The sequence below is a fragment of the Ambystoma mexicanum genome, chromosome 6q (assembly GCF_040938575.1).
Source record: "Ambystoma mexicanum isolate Mex_15411 chromosome 6q, UKY_AmexF1_1, whole genome shotgun sequence".
NCBI classification, from domain to species: Eukaryota; Metazoa; Chordata; class Amphibia; order Caudata; family Ambystomatidae; genus Ambystoma; species Ambystoma mexicanum.
In genome coordinates, this window is record NC_090937.1 from 661,616,568 (window position 1) to 661,641,295 (window position 24,728).

Consider the following 24,728-nt stretch of genomic DNA (forward strand, 5'->3'; position numbering starts at 1 on the left):
TGGCTCTTATCAGGAGGGCCTCCTAGGGAAGGTGTCCTTATTGATCCAGGAAAGGGGAGGGACTAAAGGAACAAAGGTGAGTTCAAGATGCCATATGGGAGGAGGGACTGTAGCATGGTAGGACAATACCTCTGTGCAGTAGCACCTGGAGCGTTCCAAGTGCCAGATGGCATTACCAATAAGCGATCTCCGACCCAAATATCCGGACAGACTCACAGAATATTTATTTAATATGAATGAATGATTGTTTATTTGTATAGCGCCTATACACAATGTGTTTCAAAGCGCTTCAAGGAGGGAGGGGAACAAGAGAGAAAACAGTTACATTCTTACAGGTCCTTGAAACAAATCATAATGTGAGAAAACTATCATATCATAGCAGATAGTACAAGTGCACGGAACAATAAGGGAGAGGCGAGGAAGGGAAAAAAAGGAGACAAAACTAGCAGTAGCATTACTATGCCTGACGACAATTGTTGCAGTGCAAGAGTGACAAGAGGAGGGGGAGGAGGGGCGGGGTGGTTGGGGGAGAAGGGAAATGAGAGGTAAAAAACAATGAGTATCTTAAGGGTCAGCGAATGACCACGGCAGTGCTGGGGAGGGTGAGGGAGGTGAAGACAAAGGGGAAACAGGGGGGCGGGGTGGGCAGACAAGCTATTATCAGAGGTGAGGGACAATGATAAGAGTAAGCACTAAGATAAAAGAGAGGTGAAAGGGGGAGGGCAAGATGGCTGCAGAAAGGAAGGCAGCTACAATTACTATGCCTAACAGCAATTTGAGGTAGTGCCAAACTTTCACAGGACAAGGGGAGGGATAGGTAGGGGGGGGCAGGCAGCTGGAGGTCAGGAGGGGGAGCAGAAGAGGGGGGACACTAGATGCTAAGCAAGCAAGGGGTGAGGGGGCAAAGAGATCAACCAGGGGGCAGAGAGGACCAACACGGAAGGCCGATGGTGGGTAGGGGGGAAATAGAAGGGGGGAGTTGGGGCACACAAGCAACACAGTGGGCAAAGGAGGACATAGACAGTCTAGGGGGCACACAGAAGGACTCAGATGGCATTTGCAGGCACACAGGGGGCATGGGTTTTGAGAGGGGGCATTCACAGGCACACGGGGCAGGGGTGATGAGAGGGGGCATTCACAGGCAAATGGGGGCAAGGGTGGTGAGAGGGGGCATTGGCAGGCACACGGGGGCAGGCGTGGTGAGAGGGGGCATTCACAGGGACACTGGGGGCATAGGTGGTGAGAGGGGGCATTTCCAGGCACACAGGGGGCACGGGTGGTGAGAGGGGGGATTCACAGGCACACGGGGGCAAGGGTGGTCAGAGGGGGCATTGGCAGGCATACAGGGGCAGGGGTGGTGAGAGGGGGCATTCACAGGCACACAGGGGGCAAGAGTGGTGAGAGGGGGCATTCACAGGCACACAGGGGGAGGGGTGGTGAGAGGGGCATTCACAGGCATACAGGGGCAGGGGTGGTGAGAGGGGGCATTCACAGGCACACAGGGGTAGGGGTGGTGAGGGGGGGCATTCGCAGGCACACGGGGCAAGGGTGGTGAGAGGGGCATTCACAGGCACACATGGGCAGGGGTGGTGAGGGAGGGCATTCACAGGCACACGGGAGCATTATCAGCTCAAATAAAGTAGGGAAACCTGGTGAACAGACAAATTGCTGCTTCCACACTCTCACTGATATTTCGATTATACAAAGGCTTTATACTTTGATGTATGTCAACTATGACGTTCTCCATCGTGGCAAATAGCAAAAACCTATTGGGTGGAGGGATTGGTTAAGGGGACATATATACCTATACATCGTTTAGGTGTTAGCAACATAATTGGCTGCTCCTTATCTGGTTAACATGCCTCGACCTACCTTCAAATACATATAATACTTTTGGCTCATTAGCAGCACGTTAGCAAAACAAAACCCAGGTGCGGAGAACAATGTCAGACTACTACCCACTTAGTCAATTAGCCTACCATCTCTCATCAGTTAAACCCTGAGTCAAGGCTTCTTTGTTGTAGTTGACCTTGCTAACTGTTCTCCTCTCTGGGACTTTTAAGGGAGTGTAGGTTCATCACTTTCTTCAGTTAGATCTTAATGAATAGGCCTTGTTTTAGAGTCTTGAATCACGTGTAAGGGGAGCACAATTTTGTCCATTTGAACCTTTTATATTATGCTATTTAATTCATTTATACTGAGTGCTATTACTCCTCTTGACCTCATTAGACTTGATTATTCTATCTCACATACACTTTCTGCATTTTTAATTGCTCAATGCTGGGCACCTGCAGATGTTTTCTTCTTTACTTAGTCTAAGAGAAATATGTCATGCGTACATAGCCTATCTTCTTTGACTCCTATTCTGCATTGCACTTATTCTTAATGTGGCATCCTTGATCCCAGGCCAATAGACATTCTTTGTTCTTCCAACAAAGCTGTTTTCCAGTGCCTTTCAGCTCTGCATCCTTGGTCCGTCTCTGAGGTAGTTTGGTCATTCTTAACACGAGTGCGACGTCCATCTTTTTCTTCATGGTGCTCTAATTGCATTATGTTTTCGTCTTCAACAAGCTTCTATATTTCTTATCTACATTGCGCTTCAGCATATGTGCATTCATTGGTCCTCTTCTCACTTATCTTCTTAATGAATATGATTTCTTCGTCTCTGCATACATGTTTCTGTTATTACTTTAATTGCATCTTTATCAGTCAGGTATTTGCATATCGTTTCAGTACGTCCTTGTGTCTTCTCTTTATGATGTCACGTTGCTCTGGTCTGATTTCTCTTATAGCTCTTCTATGTCCAATGGTGTATGTAGACATCCTTCCACCATGTCAGTGCAAGGGAACATTCGATATGGTTGTCTAAGTGCATAAGGTGTCTCGTATCTTCGATCTCGTATCTTTGCTGCTATTCCAGTATGACAGAGGTGAGTGGGCGGGCACTAGAAATGATGTGTACATCTGCCTCTCTACACCTCACTTTTGTAAGGTGATGAGGATTCAGTGTAATGATGAATAACATACTTAATCTTAACATTAAATGTATTACTAACTGCCAGACCCCTGCTCTACTCCCTAGCCCCACCAGATTTATTCTCCGCCTTGATTTCCCTGGACCTAAACACAGCGTCACTGCTGTAGCTCCACTAATCTACACATATGCCTGAGCTCATGTGTCTATCAGCCACTTAATTCCCCTTGAACTGATGTCTTCTTCATAGCAGCAAGCAGCAACAAAACTGAAGGTTGATGGCTGGGAAGTTGTGTGATTAATTATAACCACTGGCCTGGGCAACCCACCAGACCATCATTTTTCAGCCTACCATAACATTTCGGAAGAAGAGAAATAGCATCTGAAAACGAGGCTTGGTGCCACCCCAAAAGTGTACACTTCTCTTCATGAGAGACAAACTCCTGCTCTCTCTTGAAATCAACTCTCTTACTATCCCTATCCTCTTTGACTTTTCCTCTGCCTTCGAAACTATCAGCCACCGCACTCAACCATCAGGAAGAGCACTTTGAATTCAAAGACACTACATTTATGTGGCTAACTTCTTTCCTCCAAGACAGGCTGACTCAAGTCAGGCCAGTCTCCTGTTTCTCTCACCCTGCTACCTGCCCCTGGCTTCCCAATACCTACATCTTCCCACAGCAGACGTAATTTCACACTTTTTCTGATCCTTCCAGTCATCGCGCCTAGAAACACATGTGCGTTATAAATGCCTTATCATATCATATATGGTGACAACACTCAAATCTCTTTTAGGCTGGCTGATCTCCTCTCCTTGGCCCCCAGCATTGTATCATCCTACCTCTCCCGCATCCTGGATAACTCCCAATGACCTATGCCTCAATGCAGCCAAGACGGAAATTATCTACTTTGGTCATTCCCTGCCGACCTCTTTACCTGTAGGCATCATCTTCGATAGCTCGCTCTCCCACACACCTCAAAAAATGGTAAGAAATCTCACAGCAGAATCTTCCGTTCCTAAACTTTGCCCACGAGGTGTAAGTGGCTAGAGCACTTGCTTCCTCTAGGCTAGACTATTGCAACAACTCCTTCTTGAGTCTCCCCAAATTCTCTGTGCACTTGCTTCAGGTTATCCAGAATAAGGCAGCAAGGTCATCTGACCATAAGACTCAAATGCTGAAATATCTCCACTGGCTTCCAGTTAAATCCAGGATTTCCTTTAAGACCCCCTGTATCGTCCACACAGCCTGCTGGGGGCCCTGGCCCGCTCTACCTCCAAAGCAAGATATAAAAAATGCTGTCTTCCTCTACCAGATCGCTCATCATCTTGAGGCCAAAGAAGAAGACGTTTGGGGGCAGATCCTTGATCGCAATTCAAGCCCCTCTATGGAACTCCTGAACTATCTCGCCGAAAGAAGAAGGAAGTCTCTGACGCATTAGAAAAACGCACAAAGACTTCCTTTTTAAAGAACTGGGTGACCCTTAAGAAGGATTAAGGACACCTTCGACATCTCTATGCATCTTTTCTATGCCTCCATAACGCCTGAACTCTCCTACATGTATTCTAAATAAAAGTCATTATAATGCTTCAATGTAACTCTTCCTCTCTTAATTTTATTCCTCCCTGCTTACTAATGTTTCCTACCTGCTGCACCTGTTGGGAAACACACCCCTCTTTGTCGGCACGGCTCCACCCATCCTGTGTGCTACTCCTTATTTACAGGCCACCTCTTACCTATTACTTTCTACTCAGCTGGCTGGCTTGCCACTCTTAACTCCACTCTCCCTGTGAACCTCTTTAGCACTCACCTGCTTTATTGCATTACCTGCAGAACCTGGTACGTGCACGTCTGTCATTATTGTTTTATAATAAGGTCCTTACTTGTACTCAGCATTTACTGCTTTTCTCTCACCCTGAAATGTATGTTGCAAGATCTACCATTCCCCCTGCCCCCTCTGCCCTTTCCACTTGTGGCTCCATAAAGTGGCATGGCACAGAGCAGGCCTTACAAATCAACAATCAATATTAAAGGGGTCAGGCCAGCCTAAACTGCTAGCTCATATCCATTATGCACAATATCACAAGCAACCCCAGACCTGCTGCAGCCTCCTTGGGTATCGACATTGAGGTGTAGCTTGGCTCTCAAGGCACAGCAGCCTCAGAACCCACGCCTAGGCAAATATCCAATCCACTCCAGGTAATATTAGCCAAAGTGAAGTTTAATGGCTTGAGGGTTTTGCATGAATCATACCCCCCAGTGACGACCCCCTGCATGAAAAATGGTGGGCTGGGTTGCCCAGAGCAATGCCAGTGGATATGATTAATTCAAAACCTTACAGCCATCGACCTTGAGCCGTCTTTGCAGCAACAAATCCGACCCCTGCTGCCAGGACAACCACCTGTCTGTTCCTTTTGTGGGAGATAAAAGACATACAACTCTTTTTGATTGTTGAACATTTTTAATTCACTTGACACACTGGTCCGACTTTATTTTGTTTGCTATCAGTTAAATGCACCCTGAATGTGTGTACATTTGTCTTAGATTAAATCGTTTTTTGTGGCACAAACACACTTTTGAAAAAAAGGTCTCGCATGTCTCAAACTTCGCAGAAAAGCTGTGCTTTCCCAAGGGAGGAGTCCTGCAGACCAATGAGAAAGCACCGTGCGTGCAAAGGGCGTAATTCTGAGTATCTACCTGCTGTTGTGCTGTGGCTGCGACCCCCCTGGCTGCCATCAGCTGCTGGAAGCAGGAGAACCTCAGTAAATTCTGCCGGGAATCGAAGGAATAAAGGAAGCGCTGTTGCGCTGTGAAGCTCCGCCCCCTCTGCCCGGGCCCCGCCTATGCAGGAAGTGTGCCTACATAACACTCCCCCAGGCACCCGTGCGGCGCTAAACCCGTGTGTGCAAAGGGCGTACGTCTGAGGATCTACCTGCTGTTGTGCTGTTTGGCTGCTTGCTTTGGCTTTGCCAGACACCTAACCTCACGTCCAAGGACAGCTGGTCACTGCCAGGAGGGAAGCTGATAGAGGAGCTGCACGACGAAATTAAGACGGTGCCCGTGGAAGCACCAACTGCTATATTAAGAACTCGTCTTCAGGTAAGACAACGGTTCACTTCACTCCTGGAAGGTGAGGGCACCCCTGTCCTTTCTTCTAGAACAATGCAAAAGGATCTGCCTATGCTAAAACAGACACACCTACCCTGTAGTACTAAGAAGCGAAAGAGCCTCTCAGTGGGGGCGGATTTGACAACTGAAAAGAGCACACTGGTGCCTCCGGAAGCGGTGGGCATCTCAGACTCTGCCGCTAAACTCGCTCATCTCCACAATGCCAGCCTCACTCCAATCCCAGCGGAGAGCACTAGTCCGCCGGCCTCGGATCCTGGCATAATCCAAATGGCGGAAGCAGGCCCTCTCTTGGGGAGCACTGGAGAGCTTGAGGCCAGTTGTGCGGGGGAAAATGGCCAGATTGATCGTATCATTCTCCCTAATGAGCATGATACCTGTTTGGGTCTAACAAGACCGGAACTCTGTGAGACTCTCGAGAAACCATCAAATAGGTCAAGGGCAGAAAAAGAGAAACTGAATTTAGATCTATTTGAAAAATCCGGAGAAACCGAGGCTGATCGCCCGAAGGACTCGCCCCGGGGAGAGTTCCAACTCCCCGATAAGAGCATTGGGGTTCAAGCGACAGGTCAGAACATGAAAATTGCAACTGTTGTTGACTTGACTCTGCCGACCCGGGAAGGGTCCCCTTTGCCAATCAAGGAACCGAACAACTGTCCTTTGAGCAGTGGACTGAAAGTATGCAAGGGGCGGAATTTAAGACACCCAGTACAGATCCCAATAGTACAAAGGTACCATCTAATTACACCCCATGTGCTTCTACTTCTACAGAGGTTATATGGGAAAATGCAGGCCCTTGGTACTCGCCCGAGCTAGGCTATCTGGACAAAGGCCTCCAGGGCTCCAAGACCTTCAAGGGTAAAAAGTCGCACCAAATAGCCCCAACAGGGACAGACCCAGCAGGGTTCAACATTTTTCTGCCATTCAAGGAAGATCACCGAAATAAAGGGAATAGGGGTAGAAGCTATCAAGTTAGCAAACAGCATGAAGCAATGCCTAAGACTAATGAAAATCTAGGCGAAGAGGGAAGCCATTGCTTCTGCCCCATCCAGGAATTGACAACGGAAATACCTGAATTTGGGTGGAGTCATGATCAAACACGGACGCCAGTCGAGAGAGCGAGATTGTCAGGAGGCTTAAGAAACAACATATACCCAAACTCGCTAGGAACTAGCCAGAGCAATTCTAGCCTAGCGAATAAAATCATGGAGGATGTATCGATTTTAACGGGGAAAGTTGAAAGAGAGAAAAGGAAAAGCTTCTTCATAAATGTAAAAATGGCTGCTTTAGACAAAGACCATGCGAAAGGGGCATCTTCCAATGATGAGGACCCAGCCATGATTTCCATTATGCCCCAAGGTAAAAAACCCTCAACTAAAATGACTCAAACATCAGCCTGCGACGATAATAGCCTGTCCCAAGCTGAGTTGATTAAAGATCAAACCACTCAAATAATCAATGAAGTTTGGAAAACTGAAAGAAAAATGGATACTGAACATATTCAAAAAGTGATCATGGCGTCCTTAAATATCACGCTCGCCCCTTTTCTAAAACTTTGAGGTAATAAAGGACTCTCTCCAAGAAGTAGCCAGTACTAATACACAAATCAAAGTGGCAAATTTGAAAAAGGAATCTTCGCTACAGAGCGTGGACAGTCGAATGAACAAGGAAGCGGAACAATCACAACTCTGGGAAAATCGCCTTGGCGACTTAGCGAGAAGAGATAAATGATAAATCATTACTAATGGAGGCAGTCTTTGAGGACTTCAAATGGATGAGGTCTTTCCACAAACAGGAAAATGAGCTGGTCTCCAGAGGAGAGTATGCAAAGAGAGGAACAGGGCCAATGAAATTGACACAAGGTGACAATCGTCACCCCAAACAAAAAGATAACCCACTGGAAGATGTAATCCTGATCTCCCTACGAAAGAAAATGGAGGAAAGAAGTGCACCCGCATCGAAACTGAAGCAATCAAATTTTGCCATCTTTGCAGGTGGAAATTCAAACGGCCACGAATTGCAGAATGGAAAGGGGGCACCTAAGAAAAAGCAAGAAAATGGAAAAAAATCAAAGCATGAAATCCTACCACGGAAAGTAAATGGCTCGAGAGCTTTCCTGAGGAATCTGAGAATGCCACCGAAAAGAGAAAGCTCACAGTGCGCAAAGAAACCTAGAAGAGAACTGATTATGACAGTGTCGGACCTGTTGAGGGACGACATGGAAACGGAAGCCAAAAATCAGGTGGCAATCGAGGAGGAAGAAGGGGATGAGACGGAGCAAAACGCGGACTTAAGTGACTTAATTGAAACGATGGATAAAAATGGGAGACCATCAGTTTATCTGACTGGCAAACCCTAGATAACTGGGAAACCGTCGACCTGGGAATGCAACCAAAATGTGTTAAGACGCCAAAGCCCAAAAGAGCGATACCGACAAATATGACTAAGACCCCTGGGAAAAAGGCTGATTCCGCACCCAGAGGCCCCTGTGATGATCAAAGTGATGCCACCCATTTCAAAACACTGGAACAAAAATGGAAAGAGGATGACATCAAAAATAAGCACAAACGAAAGCATCAAGAAATGTTCCAAAAAAGGACCAAAAAAAAGGTGATCATTCCAATGATGCACCAAGGCTTGCCTCTTCTCAGCGAAGCCCTAAGAAAACAAGACCCTCTAAAGGATGTTACTTAAAATTAGCAACAACATCCAAAGGCCCAAAAAGGGTGGTGTTAAACAGAAGCTACTTTATGACTCTCTGCAATCAAACTCCAGCATTGCGTATGCTATCAACAGACGATATAGAAATTGTCGAATTCCCAAGAGAAAAGAGGATGGACCAAGTAATTCTCCACTTACCCTCAAATAGGATCAAACCGAAATTGCTGGAGGCTAGTGACATCCTCATAAGAAAGGGTTTTAGACTAGAAACTGTGGAAGAAAATCATAATCCTGCCAGTAGAAAAGAAATAAAGAAGGAAGAAAATGATTGCAAGGAGGTGAGGAATGTCCACAATACAAATAAAGACATTGATAAGGAGTCCAGTGCAAAAACCAGACTGTTCACAGTGGATGAAATAAAGAAGGTCTCAAGACAAAACATGAATAAAGACCCGAAAACGCACAGGGGAATATTACCCACAATGAAGAACAGTATTGGAGAACTGAAAACCCTGAGGTTTACGGTGGATAATTCTGGGAACCAGAGGAAGGGAAAAATAAACCTCAATAAAGGGGAAAAGAAGTCCAATGACTGGTTGTGGATGGCTAACCCTCTAAATACAAATAAGAAACAGTAGATTGATGAGGAGTCGCAAAGATCGGTCTACTGTGCCTCATGGAATACCAGAGGCTTTAAACATCTATTCTCTAAAAAAAGTAGTTTCTTGGGCAAATACAACCTCATCTCTATTCAGGAAACCTGGCTGCGTGAACCACCAGTGTGCGAGGGATATGAAGTATACATAAACCCAGCCGGAAAGGGGCCAAAAGGGAGACCCTTTGCGGGACTCACGATTCTAAAAAAATTAGATAGCCCCGTACAAGTGCTGGAGCACACTACCTCGAACCCCTATGTGCAAATATTAAATATAACAGTTAATTCGGAGAAGACCGAAGGTCCATCAAGTCTGCTACTGATCAACACCTATTGGAGCGAAAATATCCCGAATCCGGTGGGGTACTTAAAAGCCATCATGTGTGCCATTGATAAATCAATGACGGAAGAAAAAAACCAGTTGATCCTTCTCAGTGGGGACCTAAATATCAAATTGCTTGACATGGAGGGTAAAATTAAAAAAGACAGAACATCTAGTAGGGAAAGAACAAAAATGGATGGAGGAAATGCAAATCCAAGACATGAGAATGCTAAATAGTCAGACGAGAGGTGACCTAAACGGAGCGAATACATGGTAGGAGGGAACACTCTTGAATGGATAAACTCTTTCATAATAAAAAAGCAAGAAAACAGCGACCATAGCTTGCTGGAAACAGAACTAGCCTGTAAAATATTTCAAGGAGAAAAGGTCTGATGGAAACAGAGGTGTCGTGGGGACGAAATTGTTTAAAGCTTAAAAAACAGGTAATACCAAAGCTGGTGCAAGACTATAACAAAGCCATTGGGAAGGGTAACGAGGTGGTTAAATATAATTGGCTGCTCGAAGCATTTGAAGTCAAATATGACCCGAACAGAGTGAAAACAATCGAAAAGAAACATGCTTATGATGAAGCTCTAGTAGCCAGAAGAAAACAGTACAGAGCTGAACTGACACGGATCAAAAAGGCTAAATGCGTCGAAAAGTATGATCTATGGAGGAAGTGTCAGCAAACATTCAAAAACTGGCTACGCTCTACCCGATTCCTAAGAACACAAAGAGATGCGGAGAAAATGCTAGCCGCGGTTTCAACAAATAATGCACGTAGCATATGGGACTTACTGAATAACAGATCTCAACCAATCAGCAATAGGTGTCAATCAAGTTTCGGAGGAAAATTGGCTTAACCACTACACCCGGTTGTATGAGGGGAAAAACAAGAAAATTACTACAGAGAAGATCCCCGAACAAACCCCTTCGGCCCTTGAAGTCGATAGAGATGACATCCTAAACTTGATAAAGAAACTCAGTGCTTCCAGGGCGAGGGGCCCCGATGGCATCTCGAATAAGACAGCTGTGAAGATTGGTCAGATTTAATATATGCACTGTTCCAACAAATAAAACAGGCAAGAAAAATCCCCTCCTCTTGGACAGAGGCATACATTGTCCCAATTTATAAAAAAAGGATATCGAAGCAGCCCAGGAAATTATAGGCCAATAACACTGCTGGATTCTATTGGCAAGCTATTTGCGTCTCTTCTGTTAAGAGATCTAATAAATTGGGTGACCCAGGAGGAAATCCTGGATGAGCGACAAACAGCTTTCATCAGCGGAGTAGGAACTGGGTTAAACCTCTTCCTGATCAATCTGATGAAAGCAAAAGCCCTGGAAGGAAAGAAAGCTACCTACCTTGCCTTTATTGACCTCGAACAGGCGTTCAATGGGATTAATCGGGAGCGCCTGTGGATCAAAATGTTGAACTGGGGATGTCCGCCTGATCTTCTAGAAGCTATCCAAGCCTTGTACACCTCCACCATTATACAGATCCAAACGACAGCTAATGGTGGGCTGACAAGAAAGATCGAAAACTCCTGTGGATTCAAACAGGGGTGCGCCTTAGCCCCCTTTCTATTTGTCATATACATGGCAGATATGAAGACCTCGCAAGAACTGGTCAGTGCATTCCCTCCAAAGATAAACAGGACTGAAGTGCCTTGGATGCTGTATGCGGATGATGAGGTACTTGTCGACCAAACGCCCATAGGACTCCAGCGACGGACAGCGGCTTTCAACAAGTACCTTGTCGAAAATGACATGAAAATAAACATCAAGAAGTCTGATACTAATAATGAAGTCCTGTCATGGGAAAAAACTGGCAGGGAAACATTTTGCTTGGTCGCTGGAGAATGAAAGACTGGAGGTGGTGGACACAGTATTATACCTTGGGGTAAGGATAAATAAAAACTGCAATGAAGAAGGGCAAAAGTTCTCCCCGACGGCCATAATAACCTTCCGTAAACAAAAGGTTGTGGCCGTAATTTCTTATGGTGCTGAGGCCCTGTTAGCCATCCGGTGGGAAACCTGGAATTTGTGTGAGTCCTATTTTTGGAGGAAAATCTTACGCCTCCCAAAATTTGCTGCCAATCGAGCTTATAAGAACTGAACTAAGGCTCCAATCCTTGGTATCAACTGTGCTGTGGAAAACTTTATCTCTCCACAGAAAATGCATCCTCGATAAGCCACCTAAACCGTATGGCATACTAGCATGGCCAGGGTCATTAATTGGCAATACGATACTCCAATGTTGGAAAAAGAAATGTAAGATCATCTTGGAACAGTTCGGAATCTCTGACGACACCCTGAAATCCAATCCAGATAAGGCAAAAAGAACCATCCAGGAAAAGGATTGGGAGGAAACCCAGGCTATCAGACTGTCCAAAAATCTGTGCCATAACATTATATGGGAGTGAAAAGGCTTAAATCTGCTACCCCCGTACCTGGCGAAATTTCCATCAAGCCACTACAGAGATCTCCTGTTGAGAGCCGGTGGAGAGCCGGAGGAGCCTGATAAACTTAGAAAGAAAAACCGCAGCGTTTTCAAACACAATAACGTTGTATTTAGGTTTGCGGACGCTTCAAAAGCTACCGCAAACATAAATACAACGTTTTTAAAGCTGCGGTTTTATTTATAAGTTTGCCGGGCTCCTCCAGCCCGGAAAACTTAGAAAAAAAACGCAGCTAGTGTTTATTTTTATTAAAAAAATAGCACTTACCGAGATGCAGCTGCAGCTTTTCTGCCTGTAGTCTCCGGTCCCCTTCCTCCGCGTACAGCACCAATGAAGGAAAAGCCACCCAGTGGTAGCTTTTGTTTACTACAGCTGGCTGGCTTTTCCTTCATTAGTGCCGCAAAAGCCAAAGCAAGCACAGCGACGGGCATCCATTTCACAAAATCGATGCCCCCATGTGCTAACTTTGAGCTTGAATTGCTCAAAATGTTACATAGGGACTTCAAAAAAAATGCCAATCGTTTTTTTTTATATTGCCCATCTAGTTTTGAAATAAAAAATTTTGGGCCAACCATTCCTTTAATATCTGGAACTCTAGAGAGGTGAAATGGAGAAGAAAACTTATGGAAAATCACAAGGGTACTGTAGGTTTTGTAAAAACAAAGACCATCTGGAATCCATTAGACATGTGATGTTAGCCTACCCGGCCCTGATATCAAACCGCCTGTCAGCTATGGGAAGTTATACTGTCAACATCTCTGAGGAGACGGAGGAGGAGTATTGGGAGAGACTATTGACAGTCTAAAAAGTTGGCAAAACACTAGATGCCCTAAAATTTGTGGAATCCCTGAAATTGGAAATGGACGAAGAGAAACTTGAAGACGGTGAAGACCTAGTGGGCACATAGTACCCCCACCTGCTCTAAACTAGCATAGGAATAGATCTTCACTTACCTATTAACAATGGACATCTCCTAGATGTGACAGTATTGAAGACGGTGAAATGTTAAAGGTTTAATCTGTTTAACCAATAAAACATTTAAAAACAAATAAAATGAGAAACTACCTCTGGTGCTACTTTCAATTAATAGTCACTACAGTACGGACCGTAGAAGCAGTTTGCTCTTCGGAATAACAAAGGCAGCAGCTGGGCAAGCTTTCTCTCACCACTCAGAACACGTACACGATGGGCCATCACTCCCCACTAAACGCCTGTAGTACAAGTGGCGAGCAGAAGCAGCGTAACTTTCCTTCCACACAGAACAGTTATGTATTAGAGAGCATGGTTGTGTCCCTTCACACAGAACACGTACAGCACGCTGAGCAGCAGAGCAAGCTTCTTCTAACACAGCGAGTAGATAGAGCATGGATAACAGGCTCTGCAAAGGATGCTCCTCCCATGTAAATAACATGTACACCTGTAGTGCACGCTTCCTAATTCATCCCTCACGCTTGGGCTGCTCTGATAGTGCAGTGGGAGGGGAGGGTTGCATTAGCATATCACTCTGGTCCCAGGCACAATGGCAGTACACCCAGGACTACAGACAGTTCTTTAGGTGGGGTGGTATATTCAGGGGGCTCTTGTTAAGGGGTGTGGCCTAAGTACGAGTGCTTAGGCCATGCCTCCCAACAAGGCCCCTCAACAAGAGCCCCCCCAGCCCTTGAATTCAAGGAGCTGTGGTTAAAAAAATGCCTGCAGGTGTCACTGGCACTCCCAGGAAACCCTTTAACCACACGGCTGCTTGAACGCATAGGCTGCCTGCTGTGTGATATCTCTTTATTCCAAACATGAGGAGGGCTGGGTTGGCCAGCCTTTCCTTTTGTTTCCAAGCACAGTTAATGGACTTCCTGCTGCATGTCAGTTCTTTACTCAGAAAAAAAGGATAGGCTGGCCTGTTTCTGAATAAAGAGACATCTGCGCACCGGCTAAGTACCTGAAAAGTACTGTTGGCTGTTATAACCGAGGACGAGCACTGAATTATCCCCGTACTGCCTCCACTTCCACGGAGCCACGAGCAGCACAAGGCGCTGTCAGTCCGTCTACCGGAGGACATCCTTTACTGCTGCACACAATTTGCCTGACTTTGGAAGAGGAAGAAGGAGGAGTGAACGGGTGCTTCTGAGTTTGGCGGCTCACCCCCCATGACTGCCACACCCACGTGACTTCCTTATAAACAGCCAGCCTAGCGCACTCGCGCTGCGCACCGGGTGAGTACCTGAAAAGTACTGTTGGCTGTTGTAACCGAGGACGAGCACTGAATTATCCCCGTACTGCCTCCACTTCCACGGAGCCACGAGCAGCACAAGGCGCTGTTAGTCCGTCTACCGGAGGACGTCCTTTACTGCTGCACACGATTTGCCTGACTTTGGAAGAGGAAGAAGGAGGAGTGAATGGGTACTTCCCTTTTAACTACTCGTGGACACTAAGTATTGCTAATGACATTGTATGCCCATAGACCGGACCATTTGAGGATATTGTGTGTCCATAGAGCGGATTGTTAACAATATTGTGTACTGATAGAGTACACCGCCAATGGCATTGTGGGTTTATTTTGACGCGATACGTGTATCAGCTGAAACCGTTGCACTTACAAACTTTTCATTTGTTTTACTCTAAGGTGCTTCTGAGTTTGGCGGCCCGCCCCCCATGACTGTCACACCCACGTGACTTCCTAATAAACAGCCAGCCTAGCGCACTCGCGCTGCGCACCACCTAAGTACCTGAAAAGTACTGTTGGCTGTTCGCTGGTCAGACTGGTCAGCCTGGGGTGCACAGGTGTTATTTACCCCTAAAACGACGGGGAATTTTTACTTGAATAGGCTGGCATTCTGAAATTACTTGGTCTTGCAGTAGAAAAGTTGCCATTTCCTGAAGTTGCTCATTTATAAAAAGTAAGTTTTAACTTCTGCTGTATTTGCATATCCTATTTTATTTTTACTCTAGCCCACTAACAATGGCTAACGGCTTGCGTCGTGGGCGTTGCACTGAGGCACTAACTAATGTTTTTACATCTTCTAATATTGACTCTCTGGTGTGCAAAGGTCGCACTTCATATCATGAATCGCCATTAATGGACGCTTTGGCTGGGGGTACCACTGCTGACCCTGTGGGTTGTACAAATACTGCTATTTATGCTACTCATCTAGCTCAAGTCCATGCTGCTTCTCCCGTTTGTATGCATGTCCCTTTAATGGATGAGGAAAGGGACTGCGTAGATGTGAATACGAGTGATTGTATGATTTTATCGGCTTCTTGCACTCCAAGTAAAGAACAATTTAATACTACTATGCAGAAGATGGCCGGATTAGATGCACAAGTTAATCAATCTATTAGAATGATGATCCCACTAGTATATGGAACAACAAAGACGGGTATTCCTAAAATATCTAATAGTAGCTATTTTATTAAGACAGACGAGGATGTACCGGATTAGGGACCTATAGGAGCAATCCCGCATGCACTTTCATACTCTCCTGATCATATTAAAGTCCAAAGCAAACTGTTACAGGACCATTCTGAGCTGGGTATGAACGATGCGTACGGAATTGAACATTGAACATCAATCCCCAACCTCTCTCCCGGTGATCACCAAAATAATAGATCTCCTTGACAAGGGCCATGAGCTCACTCACCTGGAACTAAAGGAAACAAAGGCTATTTTGCACTATCTGTGTTCCAAAATGGATAACATTGAGGGGTTTATAACTGCAGTTGAGGCCCTTATTGATGCAGGTGTAGTGAGTCATGACAAATGCACGAATTGTCTGCAACGGAGTAGCCAGGATATATTGCCCAAAACTGTGGAGTGCAAATGTGATAATGACTTGAAAGAGATCAAAGCATCAATTAATGCTTTGAATATCACTATTACAGCTCACTTTTTGAAAACGGAACATTCATTACCGACACCTGATAGTCCATCTGTATTGGTGGGAGAAATTGAACAACAAAAAAAGATAGAGAATCAGAACTCCGCATCTGAGGAAACATTCACCTTTATGTCTCGTCGAGCCAAAAAAACACATTTACGCGCTGTTAAGAGTTATGCTAAACGAAGGAAGGAAGCACTAATCCACAAGAAAGGTGGATTAGGAAAAGATATTAGACCTGTTCCTAGCTTAGAAATAATTGATGAGGAACACATTGATGTAGAACAATTGTCCAAAGAAAGTCAAGACGCACTCACACCTGCTGCTAATATATCAGGGGAACCGAGACGAAGTGGTATTATAACGAATTTGTTAACGAAGGTTGCAGTTTCCCCCAGGACTGTAAATTCTAAATCTGGCAGTATAAACTTGGAGAAGAATCCATCTGAGAAAGCAATGAACTGCAAACCTGTAATTAAACCAAAAACATGTAAGATGTCTTTAAAGGTCTTGGAAAATCAGGATAAGGGATGTGTAGTGTCTGTAAGCAAACCTATGATAGGTATCGAAGTGAAATCCAACTTAAACAATTATTTCCCGATTGTAGGGAGAAGTTGTACGACGAAAATAGATACTATACATTCCAACTCCTCTGGTAGTGTTAACTTGAATTTACCAACAAGGAAATCTTACAGTGAAGTATGTATGAATGTTGTGACTATGGAACCTATTGTGAATAACAAATGTGAGCAGAGCAAAAACAAGTCCCTAGTTGTAGTAAATGGTATGGGTAAAACAACGAAGGTTGAGGTTGCTGAAATAATTAACAGCAGAGAAGATATGGGGAACAAAAATAAGTTGGGAACTGCAGTAAACGGTATGGGCAAAAAAATAGTATTGGTTGAGGCACTGACTAGGCTCCCCATTGGGAGCCCTAAGTTTAGTCGTACTCATAATGTTGACTCAATCGGAACTGCACAGGACCTTAATCGTTTATCAATACATGGCCCTTCGCAAAGTAGATCACTAGCACATATAATTAACAACAAGGTTCTCTTGCATAAGAACTGCAAAGCCTACAAATCCCTGAGCAAAACCTCTTATGTGGATAGTCAAAATGTAAATGGCAATAGCGGGATCTTATTAAATCAACCTCATCATGCACTAATAAGCACCTCCCTGAAAGTAGTAACTCCCGACGTCCCAGCACTAAACTTAAATCCAATTAGGTCCTCACAGCTAGATGCTAAAAGGCAGTATATTATTGGATTTGAGGGGAACGCTGTACATGCACATTAATCGCTCATTCATATTCTCGCTATTCTCAAAAATACCCCAACTGAGAATGGTAAAATCCGATGATATCCCCAGGGTCTCTATGGCAAGATCAAATAATTTTAGGGCTGTTTGTTATCTTAGCTCTGAGGCCACAATAACATTTATTTGGTTTAGCCGGGAGGAAATAAAAAGTGAGGGTTTGGTATTGTTTACTTTTGAATCTGAGGAGGATGCTGCTGTATTTTTAGAACCTCCAAGAGTGCTTGATGTAAACAGTTTTGATTTGAGTGGACCTAGTAAGAAACCGAAAGAGGGCTCAGAACCGGATTTAGCTGAGCTTTTGAAAGTTGTAACAAATGCAAAAGGTTTTCCTTGGCTGGAACCAATGCTTTCGGCCATTCTGTGTTCCAATACTACTCCATCATTCAAAACACCTATTACATAGCCACCCAACTATACAGAAATAAAAATCATATCTTGGAATTCTTGTGGCTATGTGAACTTAATGAAATGGCACTCCAACCTTACCAGTGACGAACAACCAATGATATTATTCTTCAAGAATCCATGAAAACTGAAGCACTGTTAATTGCTGGTTATTCGATTTTTAGCTTGCCAGCAAAGAGGCATTTTCAAGGTCGCCCCTTTGGGGGTTTAGCGGTTGCCTTCAACACATCACTTAAAGCTCAATCAAAATTAGTTTGGGACTCTGCAAGTCTATTAGGGATTTTTCTTGACATACCTTCAATTAGATATTCCTCATGAATTATTATTTCTTTATATTGGAACCCCGCTAACTTAACAGTAGATGAGATGCTAGATGATCTTGACGCCTGTTTAGAAATTATCTCTGGCAAGTATCAGTCATGTGAGATTATTGTAGGTGGGGATTTTAATTGTGACTGTAGAAATGCAAATTAAATAGGTTTATTTAATTCATCAACTTTATTGCGTATAAGAGGGGCTAAGTTCAGAGAACTCCTGACTGATTGGGGTATGGATCTCCTTGTGACCAATGATATGAAATCTAAAATAACATGGGAAAGAGGAATGAAGAATTCAATGATAGATTTTATCTATGTCACTCGTAACCTTGTAACGCATATGGCTCCATTAGAAATAGACCAGATATTGATTGGTGATCATGCGCAACTTACCACATCCTTGAAATTGAAATGTCAACAGCTCGGAGTAAATGGAACACTAGCAGTGGTTGAAATTAATCGCCCATGGGGCGGTTTGGGCATGATGGTGTCAATTTTAAAAAGTTGTCTGGTATCCAGAACTCTGAAATAGTTAACATCGTATTGACGAAATACTGTAAAAATCAAAGTAACGTGAAATATATTCATATTTACGACCAGAAAAGTAAACTACTAAAAAGGGAAAAAAACAAATCCTTAAGACACTTGAAACAAAGTAATTTAGGCAACGAGGGATGTAGGGTAAGGCTGAGCCAAATCTTGTCTCTCTACAAACAAAATCTAAGGTTCGCCCGTATTTCAAGACACAATGAGGAGAATTGTGCGTTAATACGTGCCATTACGTCACATGATACCCGCGTAATTTGGCGTACCTTGTAAACTGACACTAAAAGTGTTTCACTACCTATGCCAAATTGCATCTCTGATCAGACATGGCAAACCTACATAATGGCTAAATATCAATTGCCTCATAAATTTCGTCTTGCTCTTAGCTTATCAGTGGTCCCTAGTAACATCCCCCAGCTGAAGTGGAGTCTCAGTGACATTATTTGGGCAATCTCACGATTGTATTCCAATGCCGCAGGGCCAGACGGACTTCCCCCTTGTCTCTACAAGGCGGATCCTGTTATGTGCGCAGAAATTATAAATACCAAATTTGAAACTATCTTCAACTCTGGAGAAATTCCATCATCATGGTTAACTGCAAATATAGTCCCGATATTTAAAAGGTGGCGACCCTTCTCTACCCGGAAACTATCGCCCGATTTCTCTAATTGATACTGAGGCAAACATTTTCGCAATTTTACTCTTATACGATCTTGAGAAATTCATTGAGACAAAGGGCTTATATTCTAAATTCCAAACTGGTTTCAGTAAGAGTATGAGTGCAACCTTAAATGCAGTTATCCTGGCACATCTCATTGCAGGGGCAAAAAATAAGAATACTAATCCGGTGTATATCGCAATGATCGATATGAGTTCAGCATTTGATAATGTTGTCCGCAACTTGTTGTGGACAAAAATGTCGGAGATGGGAATTCCCAGTGTTTTGATGTACTGGATTATGAAATTGCATACAAATACATTGTATAGAATAAACATATCAACGGATGGGGGTACCACCGCTTCAATTGGAAGAGCATTGGGTTTGAAACAGGGATGCAACCTTACAGCAACCCTGTTCAACCTTTATTTGTCGGATCTTGACAAGAACTGGGAAAACAAGAACTTGTTCTCTGTGAAGGTTGGGAGTATCTCCCTGAAATGGATCGCCTTTGCAGATGACATTATTTTGTTTGACCCTAGCCCGGCAGGGCTACAAACTAAATTAACACTATTTGAGGAATTCGCAAAGGACCATAACCTTACTCCAAATCCGGAAAAAACTGCCATCATGAAATTTGGAGTGAAACAAAGAAAAGGTAATTTCAGGTGGCATATAATGGACACACATATATCTTGTATTAACAATGCTATTTACTTAGGGTACCATCTTTCAGCCCAGAATTCTATTAATTCATGGACGGATATTATTAAGTACAAGACCAGGCCACTTCTCTCTCAAATGAAAAAGATTAACACCCGGCATTGCAAATTTTCATTGACACCTTTAATTGAATTTATGTCACTGAAGACTGAAAGTGTTATCCTTTATGCACTGGATATTTGTCTGTGCGATATGACTACTATGCTGGACTGCTTACAAGGATCACTTTTGAAAGCTGCAATGTTCTTACCAGTGTCTATCCCAAATGCTATTATCCGACACAAATTGGGGTTGGTGGCACTATCGTCCCGATGGAAATGGAGACAGATGTCCAACTACGTGAAAATGCATTATCCACCCACAAATTCGTTATATGTGGACATGAACAAGATGCTGGGTACACATGCTCCCCTTTCCTTTCATAATTGTCATTTGAAAAGGCAACAACTATTGAGTGAAGTGAACATCACAGTGAATGACATTTATCATCGCCCCTGCTATGCCAAAAAAAAACTTTTTGAATTAGATTGGTGTTTAACGATTGAGCGAATTATGACCTATAAATTATATAAGGAATATGGTGCATTCGTCAAGCAGCGCATCCCACGATACGCGCACATTACATTATTCCCCTGTGAAATTACCAGAAAAGCATACATTCGATTTAGATTTAATCTTTATCACACAAGGGACAGAACTAAGAACTGGAAAGTAAATGACACAAAGCATTCCGTGGGATGTCGCTTTGACGAATGCACCGAACCTTATGAAACATTGAAGCACATCATACTCTACTGCCCCCATTTTAAGAAAATGAGGACAGCTAGATTGATGAAATTTGTTAACATTGAATATGAGGATTGTCTCGAGTTTTTATGGTCTCGAATGATGGAAGGAGTTCACAATCGTGTAATCTATGAATTGGTAAGTTCTTGTAAGCATATTGAAAAGGAGCTGACACTGTTCGATAAATGAAATGCCTACATGCTCATAGTAAATATATTAGTGAAACCCAGTTTTAAAATGTTAATGTGGATTTGTGATGAAATATGCCTATATATGGAATATGTAAATGATGACTTTGATACATATATTGCACAATTTCTATTATGCACTTTGTATTTTAAAATTTTGTAAACGATTTATAAGATTTAATTTTCAATTTTTGATGCAATGAGTTTTTGTATATGGATTTTATACTTTTGCAAAGGTTCTACAATAATTTATTCTAGTAAATGAACTAAATGCAAATAAAAAATAAATGAAAAAATAGAGACATCACGTAGCACTTTTAGCTGAAGCGCTGCTCAGTTACATTGCTGACTTCAGGTGTCAACATTTCGGATTAGAAAAAATAACAAGTGGTACCTTTTTCTTTTTCCTAATCCGAAATGCTGACTCCTGCAGGCATCCGTGTAACCGTGCAGCGCTCGGCTACACGGCTGCCTGAGAGGTCGACGTGGCTGGGGCTAGTCGGAGTGAGCCCCTGCAGGGCCCCGATTCAGGAGTCCATCTCAGACTGCAGGTTCTTGGCCCTTGCTAGCCCCAGCCCACTTAAAGCCCTGAGTACAGGTAGCAGAAGACACTGGTCAACTTCTTCCTCCATTTAATTATCCTGCATTGACTTGAGAGGCCCGTTCCTCGCACTGGGTGGAAGTTTCAGCAGTCTTTCCTGAAAAGGGACTGTAGCAGGCCCTCAAAACCCACACAATTATCAAATTCCGGGAAAAAGCAAACAAATAAAACAGGGAAAATGTGCAAACTACTAGTACCCCTAATTTATTAGCTCTGTATTACCAAGAAAGTTCTGTACGATCACGAGGGTCTCCTTTTCTCACATGGCCAGAAAGAAAAGCAGGTGAGCGCTGCGGTTGGTTAAAGAGGTGTATGTGCCGGACACACTTTACCGAAGAGTTCCCTAGTGAAAGCCCAGTTGGGTCCTGTGCCACTCCCAGCAGGATTGACTGCACAAGTGTGCATATATGTGCTGAATTGTATATTTAAAGAAAGGTACTCTTAAAACATTGGTTTCAAAAACGTATTATAGGTTTCATTCCTTCTTTCATAAAATCACTGTGTACTCATATTTTCCCCAATTGAAAGAAAGTCCCGCCCAGTTATGTGTACTCCTCTGAGCAGCCCACGCCCTGGTGCGGCCGTTCCTGGCTCTGTTGGAACCGCGGGAGGTCTTCCTTCCAGATTGCCCAGTTGGTGTTGACTGCTGAATGTCTCGACAGCCCAGCTTGACAGGCCAGCGCTAGGGCAGTTAAGAGGGTGTCCCCTGCCACAATAGTGACTTTCATGAAGCATATATGCCATATGTGTGTGTGTGTTTATTGTGCCATAGGAAGCATGCAATGAAATCTGAAGGCATGAATAAAAGAGAGTGAATTTAACTCCTGCTTCTTCTTCCCTTTACGCAGGATGACAGTGATGTGGAGTGGAAGTTTGCTCGCTCCAAGCTCTGGTTGTCTTATTTCGACGATGGGAAGACCCTGCCTCCACCCTTCAGCGTGGTGCCCAGCCCTAAATCCTTTGTCTATCTCATCATTAGGATCTTCAATTTCTCCAGGTGCCGGACTCGCAGGCTGCAGAAGGATATTGAGATAGGCATGGGTAATTCCAAGTCGATGGTGAGTACTTATCTCTTTGCTGCGATGCCTCTGGCAAACGAGTCCATCGGTTGGCTTTGGAAGAGGCAGGAATAATCTTTCTAGAAAGGGACCTCTTCCCAGTGTTGGTGTTTATGTAGTATGCCGTGGTCACAGCCATTGTGGCGCTTTCACATTGTGACACTTGCAGGAATCTGATGCTACTGTAGTTGGTGTGCAAAGTCAGTCATTGCAAGGGTATTCACTAGTCTAGAACAAGGCTGTGCCAATAGAAGGCTCCTCATGCTAGTGCCTTCTCTATGTTATTCATGATTGCTGCGTGAATGCATCCATTCCCCTCACAATAATCCAAGATTCTCAGCGTTCATTGCAAGGTCCTAGAAGGAAATGCTACTCAGCTGCAATACAGAAAAAGCTCTACAACATAGAAACTGTGTGTGAGCATGTATGCACTGGACGATCATTTCATGTAAATCCAAGACATAATCAAAGGGGTGGGTGTCTTTCGGTTAAGCAAGTTCCTCAGAACATTGTGAAAACCCTGCAACCTGCTGCCCTCTTGCACCACTGCATTCCATTCTACCTATGAGAGAAGGTCGAGAAAGAACTCCTACAGCTAGAAAAAGCAGACACCATAGAATGGATGCAAGGAACCACCCTATGGGGTTCCCCCCATTACCATCACGAAGAAGGCAAAACAACCAGAGCAGATGTGAATATGTGAGGACATGAGGCTCCTAAACAAAGCCGTTATAAGGGAGAGGCACATGACTTCCACAACTCATGACATACCATGAGACCTTGGTGGGTCAAACTGGTTTTCCAAATTGGATCTAATTAAGTTGCACCACCAGCTGCACGTATAACTGGGCAGCCACTTTCTTGACACACTTGGGAGATTGATGGGGCAGGCATTAGAGTTAAGGTGTCTCAGTGGCCAAGGCTTTTTCAGAATGCCATACTGGAGGTCCTTGCTGATATTCTAGCGGTCATTGCTGTGAGCAAAGGCATTCTCATACATGCTGTGATGGAAAGCAAACAACATGTGAGACTTCAAGCAGTTTTACAGGCATTGAAGGATAAAGTATAATGTTTAAATGTGAATTCTATTGGAACAAGATGGAATTCTTTGTACATGTCCTCTTGGTCGAAGGACTGTGACTGTTAGTAGACATGTAAAGTCCAATACAAAAAAACCTCTGCCATCTTCACCTCTCAGTATCTGGGAGTATTCATTTTCCTTTATACTGTACAGGAGGGCGCACATTCTTCAGAAATGTGGCAAAGAGACTGTTAAGTTCATAAAGATTTATTCCATTTCCCTGCTGACTCAGCGCAGCCCTATCTGCTGTGGTCAAGTTCCCTGCATCGAAAGAACTCCCTCCGCATTACCCAGAGCTCATTTTTATAGCCAAATATGAGGGAGCAAATCTGCCCCCACCTTTTCCTGCACAGTCTTAGACAACTTCATCGTTAAACATTAGCTCATTGGGCAATTAATTTTAATTGGACTAACCCATCAGGATGAAATACACTCTAGCATGCATGTCTGACTTGTCCTACGGTATTCTGTTCGATTTATAGTTGCTGCAGCTGGACTCCTCAGATAAGGGTTTCAACCAGGCCCAATTTAATGTCTGGTTTCTGCTCATTAGTCAAGTTTCTGAAACGATGGTGTCCTTGAACGTCTCAGCTTTAAAATGATATCATCTTTACACACTTTGAGCACTACTCAGTTTCTTCTTATTTTAGCCACATTTTGGTTACATGTATTTCCATTAAAGGCATTTTAGCCAGAACGATTTTCTGTCTTTGTATAGAATATCTAATTGTCCATTGTGTGCCTTGCCACCTTATTACATCACGGTAATGCCATTTTCGACTTTATAAACACAATGCCTTTTGAATATCAGTGTATTGTACATTTTAAATACCGATTTCGCATAATTGCAACATCACATAAGTCCCTTCGAATTTCTCTGTTTAGGTTTAAGTGGGCGGGCCTCCACTTCATTCAGCTGTTGATTCAATATATATAGGTCGGGACCTTCATTACACTCCCCTGTCTTGAAAGTTCAG

At 43.8% G+C, this 24,728-nt stretch overlaps 1 protein-coding gene across 2 annotated transcripts in view; it reads left to right on the forward strand.

Annotated features, from left to right (window-relative positions):
* The window catches only part of TRPC3 (transient receptor potential cation channel subfamily C member 3), a 1,234,189-nt gene that overhangs the window by 1,029,780 nt on the left and 179,681 nt on the right, over positions 1 to 24,728 (forward strand). For both annotated transcript variants that reach the window (XM_069631155.1, XM_069631156.1), the window contains exon 9: positions 22,461 to 22,670. In XM_069631155.1, the coding sequence (XP_069487256.1) occupies positions 22,461 to 22,670 (210 nt within the window). The remainder of the gene's footprint in view (positions 1 to 22,460; positions 22,671 to 24,728) is intronic.